At 32.5% G+C, this 22,188-nt stretch overlaps 3 protein-coding genes across 4 annotated transcripts; 1 reads left to right on the top strand and 2 right to left on the bottom strand.

Annotated features, from left to right (window-relative positions):
- Nucleotides 1–297: 297 nt before the first annotated feature.
- On the bottom strand, nucleotides 298–1,192 carry LOC105767982 (17.6 kDa class II heat shock protein). The gene has a single exon (XM_012587639.2). The coding sequence runs from the start codon at nucleotides 973–975 to the stop codon at nucleotides 496–498; it is 480 nt and encodes a 159-aa protein (XP_012443093.1). The 5' UTR covers nucleotides 976–1,192; the 3' UTR covers nucleotides 298–495.
- A 745-nt stretch (nucleotides 1,193–1,937) lies between these two features.
- LOC105767980 (uncharacterized) lies at nucleotides 1,938–3,891 on the top strand. Its single transcript, XM_012587636.2, has one exon. The coding sequence runs from the start codon at nucleotides 2,679–2,681 to the stop codon at nucleotides 3,735–3,737; it is 1,059 nt and encodes a 352-aa protein (XP_012443090.1). The 5' UTR covers nucleotides 1,938–2,678; the 3' UTR covers nucleotides 3,738–3,891.
- Nucleotides 3,892–7,197: 3,306 nt separating this feature from the next.
- On the bottom strand, nucleotides 7,198–10,016 carry LOC105767981 (PHD finger protein ALFIN-LIKE 4). 2 transcript variants are annotated; one of them, XM_012587637.2, is made up of 5 exons: nucleotides 9,689–10,016; nucleotides 9,534–9,566; nucleotides 8,630–8,858; nucleotides 8,063–8,195; nucleotides 7,198–7,752 (listed from the first exon to the last, which is right to left on the bottom strand). In XM_012587637.2, exons 1-5 carry the CDS (start codon nucleotides 9,783–9,785, stop codon nucleotides 7,477–7,479), a joined length of 768 nt encoding a protein of 255 aa, XP_012443091.1. In that variant the 5' UTR covers nucleotides 9,786–10,016; the 3' UTR covers nucleotides 7,198–7,476. The 2 variants fall into 2 exon arrangements, with proteins under 2 accessions (XP_012443091.1, XP_012443092.1); XM_012587638.2 differs by having other exon boundaries at nucleotides 7,198–7,743; nucleotides 9,689–10,013.
- Nucleotides 10,017–22,188: the final 12,172 nt, after the last annotated feature.

Below are 22,188 nucleotides of genomic sequence, written 5' to 3'. Positions count from 1 at the left end.
GCTCTCATTTTTCATAGCATACAAATGCTTACACTAATTCTTAAAATGAGACAGATATCATTACAATAAGTTATCTTAAGAAGCCAAGACTGAAAAAAAAGAGAGGTGATAGATGAATGGAATCCCATGACTCTCAACTCCATCTATAATATGCATGACGAAGCTAGGTTGAAGAATAGCTTAGCTGAAAATTAAGTTGTTGCTTTAGGATGCAGTAAATTAAAGGTTTGTTCAATGGGATGTTGTCTTTTGGTAAAACAAATTTTATTCTGTGCTGTAAAGAAATGCGGCAACTAGTAACCAAAATCCAGTTTTATTGTTATACTGCATTAATACGCAACATTCGATCTTCTTCAACATGAAATCAAAATAAAGAAACCTTAACTTTATTATTCTGTGTTGATAAACTTCAAAACTCACACAACCAGAATGAAACACTGACGTTTCTTTGATTTGTTTTTTATCAAATCGAACAGATCAACAACCATAACTCTCTTATGCAACTTTAACTTCAATGGTCTTGGGCTTCTTAGGTTCAGGTGGAGGTAATTTCTCCACCGTCACTCTCAACACCCCATCTTGACAAACTGCAGATATCTTATCCATATTCGCATTCTCAGGCAATGCGAACTTCCTCATAAACTTGCCCACTCTCCTTTCCATCCTCACATACTTCACCCCTTCTTTCTCATCTTTCTCTTTCTCACGCTTTCGCTCCCCGCTCACCACAAGCACATTCTCGTTTTCAACCTGCACCTTGATCTCGCCGTGATTTATGCCGGGCATGTCCACGATGAAGACGTAAGATGTTGGGTACTCTATCACGTCAGCTGGAGTGGCAGCCATGGCCTTTGCATCTCGAACATAGGCTCGAGATGGGTTATTTCGGGACTTCTCTTGTTCCTCCGGGATGTCCAGCATGTCTTCCAGGATTGTAAAGAGTGGAGAATCGAAGCCAAAGTTCCTCAAAGCCATAATTCAAGCTCTAAAATATAAACAGACAAGGGATATAGAAAGAAAGACGTTTATGTAATGAGTTTTAAGCTGATTTTCAGAGTGATTTGGGAAGCGAAGAGCTGATTCATATTTATAGGAGGTAATCAAGAGAGACGAGAGTTCTAGAGATTAATCGGTGCAGATGGAAAAGTTTGGTAATGGGGCTCTGTAACATTCTGTCTAGAATATTGAAGAAGACGAGCAATTGTTCTGTAATTTTCCATTTCTTTAATATTTTGGGTCCAAACTGTACTTAACAATGCCAGGGCCCGTGTTGCCATGCAAGATAGGTTGGATCAAATCTGCAATGAATAATTTCATGTGTAACAAGGCTAAAAATAACCCAAATTTGCTCTTGGGCCAAGCTTGACCAGCATAAAAGGTTCATCTCATCATGTAATGTCCTGATCAAAATTCCTTATCAAAATCTTACCCAATTTCATTTTTACTTTAATACCTAATGTGTCGAAGGTTAATTTTTAGTTCCCTGGATCAAAGTCAAGACTGAAGTACAGAGTTTTATAGGCCAAAACAATGAGTAAAAGGTGAAGTCTTTTGATAGATAGATAAATAGATAGAATGGCTTGCTTTGCTGTATTTAACTTACCTCAAAGAGAAAAGGGAAAAACAGACTCAAATCAGAGGGTTCCTTGTTGCCATAAATGGTGAGATACTGGTTACTGACATCCTGTATATGAAATTTGAGGCATCCATTTATAAAACACAAACATATTACTGAGACTGACTCACCCACAGTTTAGTTGGAAATCAGAGGGTAGCAAGCAAGCTAATCCCTGCCAACAATCAAGCTGCTTAAAACAATTGAACCTTGAAATCAGCCTATAAAACTAATACCTATAGAAGCAATTACCGACACGTGTCTATTTTCCTCGATACGCTAACACTTTGCTACAATCCCATTGCTCTCTGGTCTCTACCGTTAAAGCGCTCTATTTTTTTCTCATTCTCTCCCACTCCTTCACTTTCCATTTCCTTCTTATTGACACTATCCTCTTCAGCATTTCGTTTTCCGTGAACCCGCCACCCCCATAACCCCCTTTTTGCCCCACTTCATTTATATTCTTTGCGCTTTTGAGATCTGTGCTTCTCTCTCTTTATGATTTCCCAGTTGCCTATCTGACAAATTAAGATGAAGCCTTGATTGAAGATGTTGCAAAGGCTTGGACTTTTTCTGGTAAGAATCAAAAATAAAATCTGGGGTTCTTGTATGGTGAGTGAATGTTCGACTTATTTCTGCTGATCCACGTTCGCTCACAAATTTGGCTTCGCAAAAGGAAGAAAAGAAAACCAACAAAACCCCATTCTTTTTTCTTCTTTTTTTATACCTAATCATACTAACGAAAGAAATCTTTTTTTTCCCTTTTTCTTTCCGCTTAGATTTCCTAACTTTTGTACAGTCCAAATACTGGAAGAATAAATACCCCTCATAAATTTTCCTTCTTTTTGCCTTTTGATCCTTTCATCGCTCTCGTATTAATTTGTAGCTTTAATTTTATAGAAAACCCAAGTAGTTGGAGTTATATTTTAATAGAGCTGGGTTGTTTTACATTTGAGTTTTGAATAGGATTTTAAGGTGGTTTCTGATTAATTTTGGTGAAAGGATAACAAAAAGAGAGCAGATTTTAGTTATTTGCACTAAACAGCTTACAAAAGTGGCGAAAATGAGTTTAAGTGCAGCTGAGGATGATTCAAGGTCAGAGATTCATATACCGGCAGATATAGATTGGCACATGCTTGATAAATCCAAGTTCTTTTTCCTTGGTGCGGCTTTATTTTCAGGTGTATCTGCTGCTCTTTACCCTATAGTAGTCTTGAAAACTAGGCAACAGGTGTCATCCGCTCAAATTTCTTGCTCTAAGATGTCTCTCTCTATTATGAGATATGAAGGGTTGAGAGGATTCTATAGGGGTTTTGGTACCTCCTTGATGGGGACAATCCCAGCTCGAGCACTTTACATGGGAGTCCTTGAGGTTACCAAGAGCAGTGTTGGCACTGCAACTGTTCGTTTAGGGTTTTCAGACACTACAGCAACGGCTATAGCTAGTGCTGCTGCTGGGTTAAATTCAGCTATGGCTGCACAACTCGTTTGGACCCCAATCGATGTTGTGAGCCAAAGACTTATGGTTCAAGGTTACAACAATAGTAACAGTTGCAAGAATGCAATTTCAAACGTGCATTCTTGTCGATATAAGAATGGTCTTGATGCGTTTAGGAAGATTCTGTATGCAGATGGTCCTAGAGGGTTGTATAGGGGGTTTGGGATCTCAATATTGACATATGCACCATCTAATGCTGTTTGGTGGACATCTTACTCTCTTGCTCACAAGCTCATTTGGGGTGGTATTGGTTGCTCCATGGGTAAAAAAGATGAAACTGGTGTGATTGAAGGATCTGGTTTCAAGCCTGATTCAAGGGCCGTGGTGGCAGTCCAAGGTTTAAGTGCAGCCATGGCTAGTGGTGTTTCAGCTTTAATCACTATGCCACTTGACACCATCAAAACCAGGTTACAGGTCCTGGATGGAGAAGACAATGGGGTAAGAAGACCTATGACGGTTTTGCAGACAATAAGGAATTTGGTTAAAGAAGGCGGATTGTCTGCTTGTTACAGGGGACTGGGACCAAGGTGGGCATCAATGTCTATGTCTGCCACAACCATGATCACTACCTATGAGTTCTTAAAACGGTTATCAGCTAAGAGTCGAGACAGCTTATCATCATGAATGAAAAACATACAGATTTCTCACACTTGAGAAGTTTGTGACCCTATTCCTTAGTTAAGTGTACATTTTTATCTTCTTAGTTTGGCTCTGTAATGATGAGTATCACTATCGATGTAAAACATATATCTATGTATAAGATTTTGTTTCTTTTTCATTTGGCTCACTCTTTAATAATTTCATGTTCTCAATCTATTATTATAACTACATCCTTTTCTCATTCTAATTATGATTGAAAAAGAACAAGTCACTCTGTAATAAGTGAATTTTGTCTATTTATTGCTTAAGGGTGGGTTTGGATGGGCGATTGGGTGCGGTACGGTGTGTTTAGTTTACTTTTGTTTCACGCTATAATATTGTTACAGTATTTAATTTTACCGCTATCGCTATTTTTATATTAACCGCAAGTAAACGCACCTTCCTTCTAAACTCACTCTAAGTTATTTCAGTTTAAGGACATGAAGAAGTTGCTTTTACTTTAACCAATATGATACTTTGGCTGTGCCCCTCTAAAACTTGAAAAGACAGAAAATTTTTGGATACAGAAGGGTTAATACTTAAAGCTTCTCACTGTGGGTCATATAACGCATCCCAACTTCTCAAATCTCGGCCCCAACATTACCCAATTGTTAAAAGAAATCGTACAGTTAGACTTGGTCAAAAAAAATGACAAAAGTAAATCATCCAAAGATTGAGCAGTCAACCAGCTTTTGAATATAAAACAATAAACCGTGTCTCTTTCGTTTTAAATTTTGGTCACCTGCACGGTGCACTAGAGATTAACAGTCATATGTATAGGAAATTACTCCCAGGGTATTCTTAAACAAGACCTGAGGTGCACGGCATCTTGAAATGCAACAGAGACACCACATGCCCTCTTACTGCAGAACACTGTACATATTTGAATAATTTTTCTAGCCCATGTTTCACTGTATCTCCTTTATGCGAACCCATGGCCAGTTAGTTTAGCCTTATAGTATGGGGTAGCAATCCTGCTATACGAATTAATAGGGAAAAAAAAGTTTTATCTCTTTCACTTATCCAAAAATGCATTAGTCTAAATGGTAATGAAATTGTGTTAAAGGCTTCAAATTCAGTGTGCTGAAATTTTCACTTTTTAACTACAGTAATGTGATATAGATACTGGTGCTGGAAATGGGTTCCGTTCTTTGAATGCATACTTGATTTAAAACAGGATAAAAAAATATATATTAATGAAGTCTAGTACATTACCGTTCACTTTCATCTTTAATACTGCCGAAAGCAAATCTACAACATATGAGTTTTAAACCCAATAACTTGCATCTGCATCGGTAAATGCAAAGAAGTAAAGAAGCAGTGATTGGGGGCGGGCAAGGCAACAGAGAGAAATGATAGGGATAAGGAGTCAGAGTGACACAATCAAAGCAAAGCAGACAGGGATCCAAAAACCAGGGGCTGATAACATAACCCATTTGCCCTTTTTATTTACTATGGACCACCCAATACGAACCACACCAGCAGAAACTACAGGCAGACCTTCCCATCATTCTCTGTGTCCTGTTCGATTTTTAACCTCAACAGCATGCATACGGCATACTTGTCCGTCTCAGAGACCAAAAGAAACAACTGAGATTGAAGCCAATTTGAGGACGACTTCTCTTTTGTTTTTTCTCTTCTTTTAAAACAAAGGTGAGAGATCTCGAACAAAATGCAACAGGATTCATTTTTGGTTACATGTTTCAGAAAACTGGATGCTGACATTCAAACGAAACCAAGTTAGAGCCGTCATAATATCCTTAAAAAAAGAAAAGAAAAGCCCACCGTTGGATTCATTATTCAAGCTTATTTTACTTAGGAGTTACAGTTTACAATGGAGTAGAACCATTTTCATATTTTTCTTTTTAAATTTCAATGGAGTTACAATACCCAAACTGATGTTATAAACAAAGGTTCACACATGACATGATGCAACTCATTTGCCTCCCATGGTTGACAAGGCGTTTCAATCGAGAACACACACATATATAAAACAATATGCTAAGTACTATTTTAATACGATTAGCATCGCCTCTAATCTAATCCTTGTCGTTAGGGACAGTTTGGATCAAAGAACATGTAAGTATAACATTATTTTCTATTATTAGGTTATTCAGAAACCTTTTCTTACTTGGGTTTGGTACAATGGGTTGGAATGTAAAATTCATTAATTTGACTGAGGCAATATGAAATAACCTAATAGAATTTTTATCGAATTATACTTAATCATGAATAAAATGAAACCAAATTTAAATGGTACTAAGAGTGAAGTTAATTATGAAAATTAAAAAAAGGATAAGACTAATGATAACAATATACAAAATGTCAACTTCTTTTAAATAAATAAGAAAAGTTACTTATAATAATATTAATCAATTAACAATTAAAATGTAATAAAGTTAAAGTTTATCAACTTATTAGTTATTATTATCTCAAAATTATAAATGAACTTTGGCCTAAAATGTAATTTTATACATGAAATTTTGATTCGATCCAATTATCACAAATTATCAACACAATTATTGTTATAAAATCATTTTATCTTTATATATTACATACATATAATTATATTCATCTAATATAAAAATAAATTTATGTATTTATTTTTTAATGCATATAATCAAATCAAAACGAAAATTTCATGTATATATTTATTCCTGATAATAATAATAATAATAATAAACCACAAAACTTTAGCTGAAAAAAAATTTTAAACTTGTTCTCAAGTGAGATCAACAAGAGAAAGTAGTAGATAGTGATGATTATGACAATTCACACTAGTTGGGGGCAGAGAACCCTTGTACATTGTGATGGTCAGGGAAATGTAGAGAGAAGCTTGTTTTATGAGGGTCTATATGATTAAAAAGGAAGGTTTCTAAATGTTGTGTCCGATGATATCTTGAAGGAGTTTATATATGAGAGATAATGGATGCTATGCGTCTTGAACTTACTAGTAGCAAAGTCATATCTTGTCTCTTTACAACGACAATGATGTGAGAGGTTGTATAACAAAACTTGCAAGAAAATCAAAGATCAGGAGAGTTTGTTATTTTACTCAAGAAATGTAACAGTTTTCGAAAAACATAAAAACTGATTATCTTAAACGAAATCATTGAACCAAATATAATCATCTGATTAAGATTAAAGAATTCTCGACAGCAATAAAACGTAACTCGATACTAACGCCTTAAACAATATTTGGTTGAACAGTTAAAAAAATGGCGGAAAAGGACAAGATTTTCATTTCTCCATCTATACCATCTTTATTTTATAATATTATTTGATTAGCATTCAAATGAATTCGTAACGTATGATAGAAACACCACTTGGACCAAGAACCGTCCCTTAACAGGCCGTTGTGGTGGGCTGAAAGGTGTCTCATCCATTATTTCATTCATCTTTTTTCCTTTCAAAGGATGCCAAAGCATTACACTTTACAAGCTCATTGAATACCAAAAGAAAAACGCAATTGCATGCATATAAACACAATAAGATCAAACTTAAACAAAAGTCAAGTCTCCCTTCCTACGGCAGGAAGAACAATGATTTTCAGAGAACAACTTAAACAGCTTTGCGACCTACAAATAAAAAGCTGAGAAAGATTTGCTAAGATTAAAGAACATAATCTACTACCAACATACTTGAGTTGAGTACATGAGCTTCGAGACAATTAGCAGACTCCAAGATGACAGAATTCAAGGCAAGGGCCACCGACCTGTCATCATCAAGGCCGTGCTCTCTTGTTGCTGCAAGATGGGCATTTGTACTGCTTAATATGCTCTGCCCTTGCTGGTGTAATCTTGACACACTTTCCATGGAACCATTTCTCACATATATCACAGCAAATCCAGAATTCATCAGCTCCGTCACTCTCTCCGCAAGCCCCACATAGTGTCTCTCCATGCTCCTCCTCTTCCTCCTCTAGTCCATCATCATCCTCATCCTTTGATGGCACTGCCTTTGAATATTTGGGCAGAGGCTCAGAACCTCGCTGCAATTTCTCCAAACACAAAGGAAAAGAAAGAAACTAATTTGTAAGGTTACATTGAAAATTTCAAGTTATTTCCCTCTTTCAGTCAGCTATCGGCACAAGAAGAATGGACTTCACAGAAATATTTGATAAAACAAGCCAAAATGCCAACAATACTTCCAGGACCATAGTTTTAACCATGTCAGAAACTGCTGTCAAATAGTGAGAAACAATCAACAATGTAATATTATGTTTTAGCACTAACACCAACCTACCTTTACCCTAGAACTAGCACCACTTAAACATATAAAGAAACAGTAGTAAGGAAAAAGCTTGCCACCTTAGAGTTTGATTTAGATTTACTTCCGCTGTGATTTGAAACCAAAGATTTCTCCTTTGTCTGTTTCTTAGCTGCTCCTGTTACTACTTCGAATACTGTTGGAAGATCATTTATCATATTGAAAAGCCGTTTCCTGCATCATTTCAACCAACATGGTATGATTGAGGATAAATTGTAGCTCAAAATAAATACGGCACACTTGTTATACACAAAAGCAAATCCAGGGCAAAGCATCCCAATTTAATCAAGCTCACTCATGCTATGCCTTGTATATAATATTTGGGCATTATCTGTAAGTGGTTCGTATTGAAGCCTAAGTCTGAGGATCCATTTACAGAGGGTTTGCCAACTTAGGGGGAAGGACAACATGTAATAATTTTCATAATGGACATATAAAATTACCTTGGTAAATAACAGAAAACCAAAACTACAAGAGACTCATATCAATTATTTGGCTAAACTGAGGCTGGGAGGGTATGCATGCTAACCAAGTAAATTAGCTTATTTACACTTGGAATGTGTATGTAAAGCCAAATCAGGACTGTGCTCAGGCAAGGTGAAAATTACCTATCAGCTTTATCAAATCCAAACCTAGCACCAAAATAGAAAGCCACAGAGAGTAACCACGAGTCACTGTGTACAGCAACCAAAGACAACCAATCCTTTTCTTGCATTCCATCTCTGGCAAAGTTAATACCCAATGCGGGCTCTGGAAGCTCCGGAGGTACCTCTTCGGCAGGTAAATTCACCTCCCACTGCTCACTAGGGAATCCATAAAGGCAAAGATTCTCCTTTTCTGTAATCACAATGTTAACATTTTAATTAACCCATTCCGTTCTGTGCATTTAGAACCTAACCAGGGAGAATTAGTGAAAGCATAGGGAAACCACATTGAATTTAGCACATTCTCGTTCATCAATTTGCCTTTCAACTTCAAATGAACATGCTTTTTATCGAAATTAAAGCCATCTAAAAAACCCAATAAGAATCAAATAATGACAACAATCCTAAAAAACCTTTAAAAATGTAAAGCTATTTAAAGAAAGAAAAAGAATATACGTATCTAAAAGAGCAAGAAAGGAATAACAGCAATATTGTCTAAATTGTTAAATCCTAAACATACATATATCATACTTAGCTCAAACTATTCTTTTCTATTTTCAAAGGGAAAAGTACAATTTAAGCAGAAATAGTAACCCCATAATTAAAAATGTTTCTTCATGCCATAGATTTAAACAGTAATAAAGCTACGATCTCAAATATCACGGGATGCACTAATAACGTCATTTATACTGAACTTTAAACAACTTCAGTCACCGGGCCTGAATGCTCTGTTTCATTTATATATACAAAGACCTTCAAAATAAAAATTGTAACTTCAATTTCCAGATAAATCATGTCATCAACCAAACAAAACAAATCTGGGTATTAAAATCTAGAAATTAATTCTCCAAAAACAAAAACCCAGTACCTGGATCACACTGCTGGTAAAACTCCTCCACATCTGCAACCACAACCACTCCCGAATAGTAATTAAATAAAAATAAACTTCAAAAGCATAGGCGAAAACAAATATGGTTGAGAAAATAGCAGTCAAGTAAGAGAAAAGAAAAATAGTAGTATTACCGGTAGTAAGGGCTTTAATCATTCCAGCTCGACGACCCTTGAAATCTCGAAAGATTTCTTCGACTGTACGTGGGTTGTACGGAACACCGCCGTCCATAATCCGGGCTGATACTTTTCTTCCTTTCTTTGTCTTCTCTTTGAAAGAGAAATTGTGTTGCAGTGTGGAGATCGAGTAGCAGAGAGGAAGGGAAAAGGGAAGGAGACGGTCTGAGAGAGAGAGGAAAAGGAGGGAAATGAAAGATTTGCAAAGGGGAATTTTCGTTTTAGTTTTTAAGAGTAAAATTAACTGACCCCTTCTCTCTGTTTCTCTCTATGGAGGGAGAAAGAAGGAAAAGGCAGAAATATGTGAACCAATCCGGGAAAAAAATGGGACCGGCCCATCTATGAATAAATTATTTATAGAAAAAAAGCCCATTTTGACGAAATTAAACTCAAATCTATAATAATATATCATTTTATTAAATCCAAATTTAAATTTTAGAGATAGATAAATAATATAATTAAGAAAAACAATTCTAAAATAATTACTCCTCATCAAAATTTATTAAACTCTTAAATTAAGTTTTATAATTATTAATGTCTGTCCAATAGTAATGGCTGCTAAGCTTTATAAATTTTATCATATAAAGACAAAATACATATTATTTGGATTCATATTAAATTTTTAGATTATTTTCTTTGTTCAATATGATACTAATATTGTATAAGGTATGTAAAGATAACATTGTTAATTTTAAAGTTCCTAATATTATTCGGTTTAAATTTTCATAATCTTACTAATCAAATAAATTTAGTGTTAAATGTGAATTTTTAAATTTGTGTTTGATTATTAAAAAAATATGGGTGTGATTTTTCTCAAGTTTTAGGGTTAAAATGATGAAAGTTAATTGACAATATCATTCTATTTTATGAATTCTTAACAAATAAATCTCAAAATTCAAAGTTAAACACTAAAAATTAACATCGTTATTTTTAAATAAGGTCAAAAAAAATTAATTAATCAATTAAATTGAACCAATTTAATAGAATTAATTTGACTTAATAAGTTTTTTAATTTATTAAATTAAGAGATTTGACTTAATTTACAAATCAAACAGACAGAAAATACAAATATTTCATATTATATAGCATTCATGTTAAAAACCAATTAAAAGCATACATATTGTCTCTTATATGAGCCCCCGAGGCCCCAAATTACGCATTAGAAACAAATCGAGACTAAATCGAAAACTCAAAAAATTTTCTAGAAACATTTGAAATTTTTCAACACTGCAGGGGTCACACGGCCGTGTGGCTCACACGGTCAAGAGACACGCACGTACCTCAGGCCGTGTGGACATTCGAATTAAGGACATACAGCCGTGTCCTAGCCCGTGCCTATGCCCATGTAACTCACTAACTTGTGCCACACGGCCAAGCCACATGCCCGTGTGCCAGGCCGTGTGAATATACTGACTTGCACTCTTTAAAAGATACATGAGACACACGACCGTGTCACCTGCCCGTGTGTCACACACAGCTGATGCCCGTGTCTCTACTTGTGTGGACGAAAATAGGTCATTTTTCAAGCCATATTTTTCACCCAAATTGGTGTTAACCTACTATCAACACTATGCATATCAAAACACCATAATTAGGCATCTAAAACAAGCCAAAATCAAGCTTTAAACATATAATATCTTCACATACAACCAATATGTCTTTAGGCACCTCAAATGACAACTTATAACATGTGTATTCAATATATTCATATGTATAACTAACTTGCTATTTTGCATTATTTCAAACCAAGTCACTTACCTACCAAAACATACCATTTGGTGCCAAAATGTATTTCAAATACTAACATATTTAGATATATATACCTTACATATCAATGTACCAATTCATGATTAATTCATCACATCCCAAAACACATGTATAAAATGCACATTTAGCTAACATTTTACCTTTCACTGTACAACCATAAACCAAAGCACACATCAACCACATAAGGCAAATATGCACAAACCAAAATGTGCCAAAACACAAGCCAAAGAAGTGGCTGATATCAACAAAATACATATAGACCAACATTAACCAGAATACATATACATGCCATTATAACCAAAACCAAAACATCCAAAAGTACCGATAGAACCGATGGATAGTGTGATAGATCTCCGACAAGCTTCCAACACGATCGAACTTTCGATAATCTGTAAAGTAAGGGATAAACAACTACGTAAGCAATGAATGCTTAGTAAGCTGGTACAGACTTTAAACATAATATTCCAATTCAATAATAAACTTTATATGATAAATATAAAGCTATACAAATGCCTCAAGATTTATCAACTACATAACCATCAACTCATAAATGAGTAAGTTTATCAACATCATATATATAATCATTCCTAAAATAATAAGATTTTATAAAACATTTTACACCATCACTAACATTTTCATAAAACTACGAAAAATTTCTTTTACTTACTTTCCATTTCATTTACCTAACATAAACTTAAATAATAACATCAATTAATTTATTAATATATTTATTCATAACATAGGTAAATTCAACCATAACATACATACTTTCTCATATATAAGTACATTATTCAACTCATCAATCCCTTTTTCATCATATCACATTTCAATTATGAACTTACCATTTCATCTATATAATACCAGACATAAGCATATGCATCAATCATAATCTCAAACTTGACATAATGTAATAGCCCGATTTTAGGCTTAGTCGGAACAGTGGTTTCGGGACCACAAATCCGACGAAAAAAAAAATGTAATGGCTTGAATTTTCAGAGGTGTCGGAACGGTGATTCGAGATCACTAAATTCGACAAATGGGTAGAAAATATTATTAATTTAGTAAGTATAAGTTAAATATGAAGTTAGGAAAATTTTTGAAATAGTGAATAGTGCACTAGAAATAAATATTAAAATAATTAGAATCGAAATGAGGTATCAAGACCTCGGGGATTTTAAACTGAGCCATAAATATTTTTATAAATATTTATGGAGTGTTAAAAAGTTAGTATTAAAGTTTCGTTAAGAAATTTTAAAGTTCCGATAATTAATTGAACAAAAGGACTAAATTGTAACAAATGCAAAATTTTGGGAAATGATTAAATAGCTTAAATGATAAAAGGAAGAGGGTTAAAAGACAAATAGACCCAAGGTCTATTTGGGCTGGACAACAGAGGCATGAAATCAGCAAGAAAGTAAGGAGAATTAAGGGAAAAATTGGAAAATTGCAAATTTTGCTTAATAAAGTTAGGACCCAAGTGGAATTATCTAGATTTCTCTTCATTTTTCTGAATTCTCATCAGCTAAAACACCATGGAAGGGCTTCTTCAAACTGGTTCTTCATATTTTTATTACAAGTAAGTTCAATTCTTGACTATTTCTTGAAATTTTTGTATTTTATGACTTTTACAACTAGGCCCACTTGTTAAATTCATTAGTTTTTGATTTTATGAAAGAAGTTGAAAGTTGATATGAATATGTGCTGGAAGTATATGATGATTTAGCATGAAATTAGAGCTTTAAATTGTTCATATGCTGATTTTATTGAAAGAATTGAATAGAAAGTGAATGTTTGGGACCTAATAGTAAAAGAGTTTGAAGATAGAGTTATATGTGGAAATTCTGAATTTCAGTAGTTGTGTAACAACTTATAATGTCTAGTAAAGTACTAATTGAGAAAATTAGATTAATTGAGGGTTAATTGAGAAAGGACCGAATTGTATAAACTGTGAAATTTGGGGCAAAATGGAAATCAACATTTTGCACTAAAGCAGTTTTGGACAGCAGCAGTAGTGTAACTTTGAAAAATCACCAAAATTGTAGAGATTGAATTAGAGGATGAATAAAATATGAAACTAAAGCTTATTGAGTCTAGTTTCTTATAAAAGAAATGATGTGAGCAATGGAATTGTAAATCATGAGATATAATAGATTTTGTGAGACAAGGTCAGAATGAATTCAGGTTCCCTGTTCTGACTTTGGAAAATCATTAAAATTGTAAAAAAATGATTATGAGTTATAGTTTATATGGTTAGAATCCTTAATGAGTCTATTTTAGAAGAAACAAGCTAAAACATCATCCGAATTCTGTACAATGAGATAATTAATTTTAGTGAAGAGTGGTCGGAACTGTCAGACAGCGAAACAGGGAAACTTTAAAGAATAAACTGTACTATTTGGCTGAACCAAAATTATGAAAATTTTATGGTATGAAGATATGTGAGTCTAATTTCAGGAAAATTAACGGATCTTAATTTGGAGCTCTGTAGCTCCGGATAAAAATAATTTAGTGACTCTGACTCGGATAAACAGCTTTGAATATACATGTTAGTGAATATTGAAATTATGGTTAATGTTGTTTAAGTGTGTTATACACATTAAGGATGTGGAATGGAGAGGAGGAGGAGGAAAATTGGGAAATATATGAATGATTCGTGTATAAATGGTCATATGTTTGATTATAACTCATAAACGATGAAATATGAATGATGCTTATTTTTGTGCATTATTGGTCATGGTTTAAGCTCATGTGTGAAAATAAAGTTTCATAGTATGTGTGCATGGTATATTCAGTATATGATTTGGCATGAAATAATACCATGAATGGTTTATGAATTAACACATGTTGGTAAGCCTGATATATGAATAAATGATCAAATTGAGCGGAACGCCGGATTTGAGTACTTCTGATCAAGTGACAAAGTGATAAGTGGTAGCTTTAGCTACACTTATCTGATCAAGTGACAAGTGAAAAGTGATAAGTGATAGCTTCGGCTACACTTATCTGATCAAGAGACAAAGTGATAAGTGGCTACACTTATCTGATCAAGAAACAAAGTGATAAGTGGCTACACTTATCGATCAAGAGACAAAGTGATAAGTGGCTACACTTATCTGATCAAGAAACAAAGTGATAGGTGGCTACACTTATCTGATCAGGGACAAGTGATAAGTGATCATACGTAAGACCATAGTTATACTATGGCAAAGTGAAAGTGAAGTACTCAATTTTCCGTGACTGTTCCCTAATTTGATTAAGGATGGTAAGTGACAAATGGGCCCGAAAGAATTAAAGTAAATGGATAAGTGGTAGTGTATTTATATCAGGACGATGTTGTTATTCAAACTAAAGTGATATTTTCATTGCTAAATTGAGAATTTCATAAATGTGTTATTGAATGGTATAATCAATAAACATTGAGTTAAATGGTAAATACGTATTAGTTTTGAATTTGATGTCATTGAATTGTACGTGAATTAAATGGAAATTGCTAGTGATATGATTTAAATTATGAGCATGAGAAATTGCGAATTGAATGAAATGGAAATGAAGCATTAAATTGCATGAGTATGTATCGGGTCTCGCAGGCCCTAATTATTATGATTATAATATTTTGAGGATATATTGTGAAAAGTTATAGAAACATGTTTATTATTTTGAAAGTTTTAATTTTGATGAAATTTTATAACTCGGTTAAATACGTTTACAAGTGTATGTGTTTTGGTAAGGCCTCGTACCCTATTCCGGTGTTGGATACGGTTAAGGGGTGTTACACATAAGCCTAATCACCATCGTCAATGTAACACCCCTAACCCATATCCGTCGCCAGATTAGGGTTACGAAGCATTACTGAACATAGCATGATAGAACACAAACATTTAACATTCAAATGATATGCATACTATTTAAACTTTAATCATATAGTTGCATTAAGATATGATTGTAAATAACTTCTCTATTGTTATTACATGTACATAACTCATTTTATCATAAAACAACCAAATTATCTTAAGTAATGCATATATATAAATATACTAATACATCATAAACTTATAGTTGCATATAACATAAATTTAATACTTGTCCATTTAAGATCAAATTATGTAAAAATGAACATGAATTTATATAATAAAAATGCATAATCACCACATTATAACTATTCAATACATCAACATCAATAAGACTAATGTAATATCCCGAAAATTACTACTTGTAATACCCCAAAAATTACTACAAGAAGAAAGTAGGTATCCTTGATATAGTAAAACAAGGAAATAAAGTGACAAAAAGGAAATTTTCAGTTATGGCAACATTGGGAAGTATATTAAGATATATTAATTCAAGAAAAGATTAAATCGCAAAAGTGAGAAAAGTTTTGTTAATTAAGAGTAAATACTCAAAATTTAAGGGAGAAAAGTGTAAATATGAAAAAGTTAAAGGACCAATGGTGAAAATATTTTAAGGGTGGAATAATCTAGAAACTAAGGAAAATGGATGAATTAGGACCAAATTGAAAAGGCGAAGAATATTGAGGGACTAAATCACAATTTTACCAAATTAAGCGATGACTCAATGATGTAATTTTTAAAGATCATAAAGGGCAAAATGATCAATTAGAAGAGAGAAATATAGAAGGCAATGATGATGTTGGAGATATTTTAGATTAATTAATTAAATATTAGTTTATTAATATTTTAATTTGATTTTTAAATATTATTTTATTATTTTATTTAGTATATATATAAGAAAAGGAAGATGAAGAATCACCATCCCACAATTTTTCCCCATGCACCAACGTGAGAAGAAGAGAGATAGAAAGAAAGTTTTGCTTTCTTTACAATTTGGTCCTTCCACCAAAAATTCACCATTTTCACCTAGAAATCAAAAGAATTTCCATATCCATCAAGAGAGAAAGATAACAATGAGACTATAGGGAGCTAGAATATCAAGTTAGATTTAAGAAATAGAAGCTGGAGGAGAGAGAAAATCAAGTTAAAGTTTGAAATTAATAGGACAAGGTAAGAACATCAAGATTTCAATATATTTTTAAGTTTGATATTATTGAAAAACATGGAAATGATGTTATAGTAGAGTTTTATTAAATAAGGTCTTATGTTCTTGATATATCAGTGAAGGAAATAAGAGAAAGTGATGGGAAATATTATAGAAATAAAGAATAATGGAGTTTTAAACTTTGTAATCAACATATTGCATTAAAACAGTTTTGGCCAGTAGCAGTAGTCTAACTTTGAAAACCAAAAATTGTAGGAATCAAATTAGAAGATGAATAAAATATGAAATTAAATCTTAACGAGTCTAGTTTCTCATAAAAGAAACGGTGTAAGCAATGGAGTTGTAAATCATGAGATATAATAAATTTTGAGAAACAAGGTTAGAATGATTTTGGGTTCCCCTATTTTGACTTTGGAAAATCATAAAAAAATTGAGAAAAATAATTAGGGGCTTAAATTTATATGTTTAAATCCTTAATTAGTTTATTTTCAATAGAAACAAATGGTAACATCATCTGAATCCCGTACGAGGAGATAATTAATTTTTAGTGAAGAAGGGTCAAAACTGTCAGACAGCAGAACAGGGATAACTTTAAAAAATAAGCTGTACTTATTGACTGAACCATAAATTCTGAAATTTTATAGTAAGAAGATATGTGAGTCTAGTTTCATATAAATTTAGCGGATATTAATTCGAAATTCCGTAGCTCAAGATATAAATAATTTAGTGACTATAACTCAAGTGGACAGCTTTGAATGAACATATAAATAAATAGTGAAATTATAGATAATGTTACATATAAGCATGTTATATACATTAAGGATGTGGAATGTAAATGATGAGGAGGAAAATATATGATTATTCAACTGGCATGAGTTTTCATTAAAATGACTGATTTGCATGGTTTAGATTTAGGGACTAAATTGAATAAAAGTAAAATTTTAAGGGTAAATTTATAAAATGTCAAAAAGTGACCAAATTGCATGAAATGAATTATTTTATTATTTAATTTAATAAATTGAATGAAATATTAATTTAGATCAAGATTGGGTGGAAATTGAGGAAAATAGAAAATTATCAAAATGTCCCTAAATTTTAGTATTTTTACAATTTAGCTTGGTAAGTTCGTATGAACTATATTTTGTATAATTTTAATTAAAGTGAATGTTATTTGGTGATGAATATTATATAAATATGTTTTTTATTATTGGAATTGAATTATTATTGGTAATATGTATAATTATTAGATGCATTGAAATGATTATCAGAAGCTCGATTAGGTTGGAAGCTTGTCGGAGATATATTGTAACAGCCTGAATTTAGGGCTAGTAGGAATAGTGGTTTTGAGACCACAAATTTGACGAGAAAAAAATTTATTTTCATTATATTTTTATGGTCTACGATTTCACAAAATGATTTTGTGAAAATTTCGCTTGAAAATTTTGACGTTTGGACACTCAATTTAGTCAAAAGGACTAAATTATAAAAAGTGCAAAAGTTGAGTTCTATATGTTAGAGGTGTCCAATTGTTATGAAATTTTAAATTGGAGGTCTTTATATGGTAATTAGACCGTTGGTTAAGTTGGTGGACAAAAATGGGTATGGTTAGGCATGTTTCCAAAGTTTTTCATTAAGGGCATTTTGGTCATTTAGTTATTAAAATGAATTAAAAACAAAATTAAAAGCCAATTTTTGTCCATCTTCAACCCCTAGGCCAAAAATTGCATGGAAAAACCATGGCTGGGGTTTTTCAAGTTTCCAAGCTCGATTGTAAGTTCGTTCTATCCCCGTTTTTAATGATTTTTACGTTTTTGAAATCCTCGTAACAAGATTTACCTATTTTTACCATTGTTTTGAACTAGGGTTTGTGTTTAAAAATTTACCAATGAATGATATGCATGTATTTTGATGTTTTATGGAAGAATATGAATGTTTGGAGTGTGATAAACGATTTGTACTAAGTAATTTTCGATGAAAATGCCTAAAAGGATTAATTTGTAAAAGTTATAAAACATGTCACAATTGTGTGAATAAGTGAGTATTGTGGATTGCTATAATTATGAAAATGGTTAATCTAGGCCTAAAATGCAAGGAAATTTAATAAAAATTATTTTACGGGCCTAGGGGTAAAATTGTAATTTTGTGAAACTTTAGGGGCAAAAACGTAATTTTTCCAAAGTATGACTTTTGGACTGGAATGAATAGTGTGAATGTTATATAAGTTAAATGTATTGTTATAAATCAAGAAAGACAAGAAATTGAAATTGATCGATAAAAAGAAAAGTGAGAAAAAGTGAAAAATTCTCGAATGAACCTTTGGAACAAAAAGGGATACGAATGAAGTGACAGAAATGATCACATGTGTGGCACGGATTGTGTGTAGGCCGCTATGTAAAAGTGAAAGTGATGGTCACATGTGTAGTACTATGTGCAGGCTACTACGTGTACCGGAATGATAGGTCGCATGTGTAGTACTATGTGCAGGCTACTATGCGTACCGGATAGTTTCGATCACATGTGTAGTACTATGTGCAGGCTACTACGTGTATCGGATGGTAATGGTCACATGTGTAGTACTATGTGCAGGCTACTATGTGAACCGAACATGATTGATTAGTAAGGTGGTTGCTATGTGCTGATTCCACCAGACATCATTAATTAATAATGTGGTTACTATGTGCTGAATCCACCGAGTATCTGTTATTATTCTAAAGTGTTCATTGGGAAATTGACTAAGTGTAATTGAATAATGAATATAGGTGTGGAATTGAATTGAATATCGACTTAGAAATGGAAAAATGAATTTTGAATTGAATTGTGATTGAAAGTGAAAAAGTGAAATTATGAAAGAGTACATTTAGCAATAAAACAGTTTAGATAGCAACAGTTGTGTGACTTTAAAAAATCACCAAAAATGATGGAGATTGAATTAGAGGCTGAATAATATATGAAATTGAATCTGAATGAGTTTATTTTCACATAAAAGAAACAAAGCAAGCAAAAGAGTTATATATTTTGAGATATTTGAAGTTTAGTTAGACAGAGTCAAAATGAGTTCGGAATCCCCTGTTCTGACTTTGGAAATTTGTCAAAAATTGTAAAAAAAATTATGGAATAAATTTTATATGTTTAAAATCCTCAGTGAATCTATTTTCAAGAGAAACAAACAGAAACAATATCCAAATTCTATACAATGAGATAATTAATTTTTAGTGAAGAGAGGTCATAACTGTCGAGCAGTGGAACAGGGGAAATTTAAAGAATAAACTGTACTATTTGGCTAAACCAAAAATTCTAAAAATTTTATGGTAAGAAGATATATGAATTTATTTTCAGGGAAAATTAATGGTCCTTAATTTGGAGCCTTGTAGCTTCGGGTAAAAATAATTTAGTAACTCTGACTAGGAGAGACAGTTTTAAGTATACATGTAAGTGAATAGTGAAACTATAGAAAATGTTATTTCTAAGAGTGTTATGTACATTAAGGATGTGGAATAGAGAGGAGGGGGAGGAAAATTGGAAGAACATATGAATTATTTGTGTATAATTGGTCATATGCTCGATTATAATTGATAAACGATTGAAAAGAAATGATGTTTATAATTGTGCATTATCAGTTATGGTTAAAGTTCATGTGAGAAAATAAAGTTTCATAGTATGTGTATGTGGTATACTTGGTATATGATTTGGTATGTAGCAATGTCAGAAATGGTTTATGAATTAACTCATATTGATAAGTTTGATACATAAATAAATGTGATGCTTATCCATGCTTATAATGCTTATACTATATGTTTATTTGGCTAGTATGTTTGGTGTGTATGCTTAGGCTTTGGCCAAGTTGTGGCTGGATTATGCCACATTAAATTTATAAAATTATGCATTGAGATGGTAAATGCCTAGATGGAAATTTGCTTGTGATCATAAAAGGGTGGTAAGGTTTAAAGTTTGTAATATTTATTAAAATGGTTTATCATGTGGTTAGTCTTCAAAAAGAACTAGCTTGCGACTATGGTTGAGTGTAATGTTTATATCTTGTGTGATATGCATAGGAAATGGGAGTGGAAAGGAAATGAAATACTAAGTTCATGCTTGAAGTGTAAAATGACGTAAAAAGGGGACGTTAAGTTAAAAGATAAATATGTATTAGTATTGAACTTAATGAAATTGAACTGTACGTGAATTAAATGGAAATTGCAAATGATATGATTTGAATTAAATGAATTATTGTGGTATTGAAACGTATATTGGATTTAGAAATTGAACTGAATTGTGAACATGAGAATCGTGAATTAAATGAAATGGAAATGAAGTATTGAATTGCATGAGTATGTATTGGGTCTTAGAAGCCCTATTTGTTACAAATATAGTATTTTGAAGTTATAACGTGAAGATTTATAAAAGCATGTTAAAAATTTGAAGAGTTTAAATTTGAATGAAATTTTATAACTCAGTTTAACATGTTTATAAGTGTATGTGTTCTGGTAATGCCTCGTACCCTATTCCGGTGTCGAATACGGGTAAGGGGTGTTACATATATCACACTATCCATTGGTTTTATCGGTAATTTTGGATGATTGGATTCTGGTTATAATGACATGTATAAGTTAAATTAGCCAACGTTAGCTCATTAATGTTTTGATTTTTATTGGTTATAAGTATGAATGCTTGATGAAATGAAATGTCTGTAAATTAATTTGTAAACTCTGGTAATGCTCTATAACTCTATTCTGGCGATAGATACGAGTTAGGGGTGTTACAACTAAACCTAAGCATTCGACTATATGCCATAATCAAATTCATTTATATCAAAGACTATATAACTGAATTTAATCTATCAAATTTTTACATACCATTACCGAATACAAATTATACCTATGACCACAACAAAACATGCCCATATTAGACATAAGCATAAACTCCATTTTTATACTTGTACATGAATGCTCATACTCGATCTACTTCCAAGTTTATGCTTAAATTCATTACCAAGTAACTAAGCATTTATTTTTGAATCATGCATATAAATCATCCAATACATATCATGATATTATATGCTATCAACAAAACAAGTATCAAATTATATTCAATGGTAAACCCATTCATTTATCGACTTAATCATATAAACTAGCAATTACATTCAACATCCACATTTAAACATATCATATTCAAATTTTATGTTAAAATCACAAATCCAAGTCATTAGATAAATAAGTATGTCAACATTCATTCACCCTTATAATAAGACTAAAGAAACTCATTATTAACAATTATAGGTACATCTTCATACATATATACATATACATATATACTATTATTCATACAATGTTAAACCTAAATCAAAATATGCTCTAGACATCATTCATTCAAAACCGAACACCACAAGATAACTAAGCCATTTTCGCATGGCTTTAGTATATACACATTTGAATTTAAACAAAGTTCAAACTAGTCTATACATGCCATAATCCAAATTAAGTTGCAACTTATAAAATACCGTAGTTATTTGATAGTGTGACGAGCTTTACTGACGAATCCCTGAGCTCGTAACAATCTCCAAAATCTATAAAACAAGAGTAAACAAAAATACAAAGTAAGCTACCTTAGCTTAGTAAGTCTTAAGCAATACATAAATAAAATATGAATCATATAATTTCTTAAATAAATTTACTAAGCCG

The sequence above is a fragment of the Gossypium raimondii genome, chromosome 5 (genome assembly GCF_025698545.1).
Source record: "Gossypium raimondii isolate GPD5lz chromosome 5, ASM2569854v1, whole genome shotgun sequence".
Lineage (NCBI taxonomy): Eukaryota > Viridiplantae > Streptophyta > Magnoliopsida > Malvales > Malvaceae > Gossypium > Gossypium raimondii.
Note: the sequence above shows the minus strand (reverse complement) of the source record. Positions and strands in the feature narration are given on the sequence as shown.

Bases quoted from the DNA above. Each gene is read 5' to 3' on its own strand.
- LOC105767980 (XM_012587636.2), top strand. From the start codon at position 2,679: ATGAGTTTAAGTGCAGCTGAGGATGATTCAAGGTCAGAGATTCATATA.
- LOC105767981 (XM_012587637.2), bottom strand. From the start codon at position 9,785: ATGGACGGCGGTGTTCCGTACAACCCACGTACAGTCGAAGAAATCTTT. The intron at 9,567-9,688 runs GTAATACTACTA...TTGTGGTTGCAG, and splicing joins GATTAAAGCCCTTACTACCG to ATGTGGAGGAGTTTTACCAG. The intron at 8,196-8,629 runs GTAATTTTCACC...GAAATGATGCAG, and splicing joins GGATTTGATAAAGCTGATAG to GAAACGGCTTTTCAATATGA.
- LOC105767982 (XM_012587639.2), bottom strand. From the start codon at position 975: ATGGCTTTGAGGAACTTTGGCTTCGATTCTCCACTCTTTACAATCCTG.